Source organism: Gracilinanus agilis, unplaced genomic scaffold (genome assembly GCF_016433145.1).
Source record: "Gracilinanus agilis isolate LMUSP501 unplaced genomic scaffold, AgileGrace unplaced_scaffold49787, whole genome shotgun sequence".
In the NCBI taxonomy this organism is placed as follows: Eukaryota; Metazoa; Chordata; class Mammalia; order Didelphimorphia; family Didelphidae; genus Gracilinanus; species Gracilinanus agilis.
In genome coordinates, this window is record NW_025384451.1 from 1 (window position 1) to 3420 (window position 3420).

Sequence of the window (3420 nt, forward strand, 5' to 3'; positions counted from 1 at the left end):
AAGAAAGAGGGAGGGAGGGAGGAAGGAAAGGAGGAAGGAAGGGAGGGAGGGAGGGAGGTAGGGGGAGAGAGAAGAAAAAGAGAAAAAGGAAAGAAAGAAAGAAAGAAAGAAAAAGAAGGGAGGGAAGGAAAGAAAGGAGGTTGGGAGGGAGGGAAGGAGAGAGACTAGATCCTACAAGGTTTCTCCTTCCCAGACTCCAATTCTCTCCAGTCTCATTCTAGTCAAATAATTCTTTCCTTCCTGTCATTTTTTAAGCTCCACCAGAGTCAGCTGGAGCTCCAGGATGTCCGACTCTCCTATCGGCAGCTTCAGGTGAAGGTGGAAGAGCTCAGTGACGAGAGGAGTCTGCAGAGTTTTAATGCCACTAGCACGTCACTTCTGTCTGAAATCGAGCAGAGCATGGAGGCTGAGGAGCTAGAACAAGAGCGAGAACAGGTATGACTCAAGTGGAGTACAGAGTGGGTGGCGGATCAGGGATTGTTACCCAGCAGACCAAGAGGGAAAAAAAGATCAGGGGAGTGGGGAGAATTGGTGGCCCACAAACTCAATTAATAATAACATAGGGCGGCCAAAAACAATGTCATATTGAGCTTCATTACAGATAAAAGGGGCAACTAGGTAGTACAGTGGATAAATGAATATACTTCAAGGGAGAGTCAGCAAAGTGTTGTAGGGAAATTTAAGGAGGGGAGACGACTTTCTGAAGGGAGGTAGGTAAAGGAGGTCAGATTGGCGGCCAAACAGACAACCGGTGAGCTAAGCCTTGAAGGGAGAGAAAATTATTTCAGTAGATGCCAATGAAGTGGGCATGGGTTTCAGGTACAGAGGTAGGAAGCAGCAGGCTGACCCTGGAGTCTTGGCTTTTTCTGCTTCACCCCATAGGACAGAACAAGTAATTTTGGGAAACTTCTCATTACTCAAGCTGAAGGTCTGAATTAGAACTGGCCACCTTGGGTTTCTCTTCCCTGTGGTTTGCAATAAACATTTATGAACCACCTCCTCTATGCCAGGTCCCTGGGAAAGTCCCTGAGTAGGTCCTGATCTAGGCTGGTATTTTCCTCACTGGGAGTTCTTTATGCCAGTCAAATTGCAGGTCTGGTCCCCTCCCAGAAAACGATGCCCACTGCTGTACCAGGGGCTTAGATGCAGAGATAGAAACAATACAATCCCTGACCTCAGGGAGCTTAAAAATTCCATCATGGCTCAGTCAATAAACATTACTAAGCAATCATGCCAAGTACTATACTTGGACACAAAGACAAAAGGGCACAGCCCTTGCCCATAAGAAGCTTACGTTCTACCTCTCAATTAATAAATGTTGATTAAGCACCTACTATGTGCTAGGCACTAGGGATCCAAAGATAAAAATTATACAGCCCTTGTCCTCAAGGAGCATACATTTTGTCATTCAATCAATATATTTTATTTATTTTTATTTATTTATTTATTTTGTTAGGTTTATTAATTTATTAAGTGCCTACTATGTGTCAGGCACTTAAAACCTGAAAACAAAATTGAAAGTCCCTGCTTTCAAAAAGGATACATTCTGGGGCCAGTAGGTGGCTCAGTGGATACAGACCTAGGTCTAGAGATGGAAGGCCCTGGGTTCTAATTTGACCTCAGATACTTCTTAGCTGTGTGACCCTGGGCAAATCACTTAACAACAATTGCCTAGCCCTTCCCACTTTTTTGCCTTAGAATTGATACTTAGGAGGCAGCTAGGTGGCTCAATGGGGTGAGAGCCAGGCTTAGAGATGATGGGAGGTCCTGGGTTCAAATCTGATCTCAGACCCTTCCTAATTGTGTGACCCTGGACAAGTCACTTGACCCCCATTGCCTAGCCCTTACTGCTCTTCTGCCTTGGAACCCCTACACAGTATTGATTCTAAGGTGGAAGGTGAGGATTAAAAAGAAGAAGAAGAGGGCGGGGCGTCAGGGGTAACCAAGGGTCTTGCAAGGAGCCATCGAAGGAAGCGGACCCATTTGATCTTAGTAAGACCTAGCTGGGGCGAGAGAGCCGTCTCCAAGTATTTCCAGGCATCCGAAGGGCCGCCGTTTGGCCGAAGGATTTAAGCATCTCACCGAGAGATCAGGCCAAGGGCAAGGGATGGGAGTGCCCCAGAGCCCTGGGTGGAAGACCGAGGCTCTCCTGCCTTCTGTGCTCTGGGGCACAGTAAAATGAGGGGGTCGGACCTCCAAGGTCCCTTCCGGTCCTCAGCCTCGATCCCGAGAGCCTTCCTTACTGCCCCGGCGTGGAACGGGCTGCCTTAGGAACCTGGTAGCCGTCGGCCAACAAGCATTTATTAAGCGTTGACTCCCTGGGGGCATTCCAGCCGAGGGTGGCGGGCGGGATTCTCCCTCGGACCCAGGCTGGGCTGGCCGGCTACCTGGCGCCGGGATTCTGGGATTCGGTGGGCTGGCGTTGGGCAGAGCCCATTCCGACCCCCGGCTCGTCCCACTTCCCTTATGCCGGCCTGGCCTGGTTTGGCAGCCCCGCCAGTCCGAGCGCCGTCTCCTTCCGCCCCGCTGGCCGCCCTCCCCCACGTCCCTCCCTTCCCGGCCGCCCCTCACCTTTCCCTCACCCCTCCACGTGACTCCCCGGCGGGTGAACTCGTGCGTGAAAGTCCCCAAACAGCCCGGAGAGGGGGAGCGGGAGGAGGGCGAGCGCGGACGTGCCCCGACAGCCGGCAAAGGAGCCGGACACAATGCGGGTGTTTCATGGCGGGGCTGGACGAGGCAGAAGGGAAGGCCTGGCGCCCTGGGCGTGAAAGGGGGTGCCGGGCGTGGGCAGGGCTGGCAGCCTCTCCTCCGGCCCGCGTTCCAACCTCATTTCTTCCTGGGCCAGCTGAGGCTGCAGCTTTGGGAAGCTTATTGCCAGGTCCGATATCTCTGCTCCCACCTCCGGGGGAATGACAGCGCCGACTCGGCCGTCTCCACAGACTCCTCGATGGACGAGTCGTCGGAGACCTCGTCGGCCAAGGATGTGCCAGCGGGCAGCTTACGCACAGCCCTCAGTGAGCTCAAGAGGCTTATCCAGAGCATAGTGGATGGCATGGAACCCACGGTAAGAGGCCCCGCTGGGGGGCTTCTTGGGCAGCGCAGGAACGCTGTGCTGGGCGCTTGTTAGGGGGCGAAGGTGGGCTAAGCCTCAGTTTACCTCTCCTTAAAATGGGACCAGATGACCGCCGAGGTCCCTCCCAATGCCAAAGCTATGATCCCGCACTCCGGTGCCGTCGAGGCCTTGCTGAAGGTGAGACCAGGATCGCCAGAGACGCGGAATAAGTATAAGCAGTCATGACAGAGGGGCTGGCATCTTGTAATGCTGCAAAAGAAGACATGGCATTTAGACACGGCCACGATAGGAATTTATTTCGCTTCACTACACCTATTTGTTATTATATTATAATTATGTATTTATAA

At 52.4% G+C, this 3420-nt stretch overlaps 1 protein-coding gene across 1 annotated transcript; it reads left to right on the top strand.

Moving 5' to 3' along the window:
- Positions 1-160: 160 nt before the first annotated feature.
- Positions 161-3250, top strand: LOC123255661 (BICD family-like cargo adapter 1; the record flags this gene model as incomplete). Its single annotated transcript, XM_044684420.1, has 3 exons — positions 161-435; positions 2846-3064; positions 3179-3250. Coding segments are annotated over exons 1-3 (327 nt in total), but the record flags the coding sequence as incomplete, so codon positions are not given.
- Between the last annotated feature and the right edge of the window lie 170 nt (positions 3251-3420).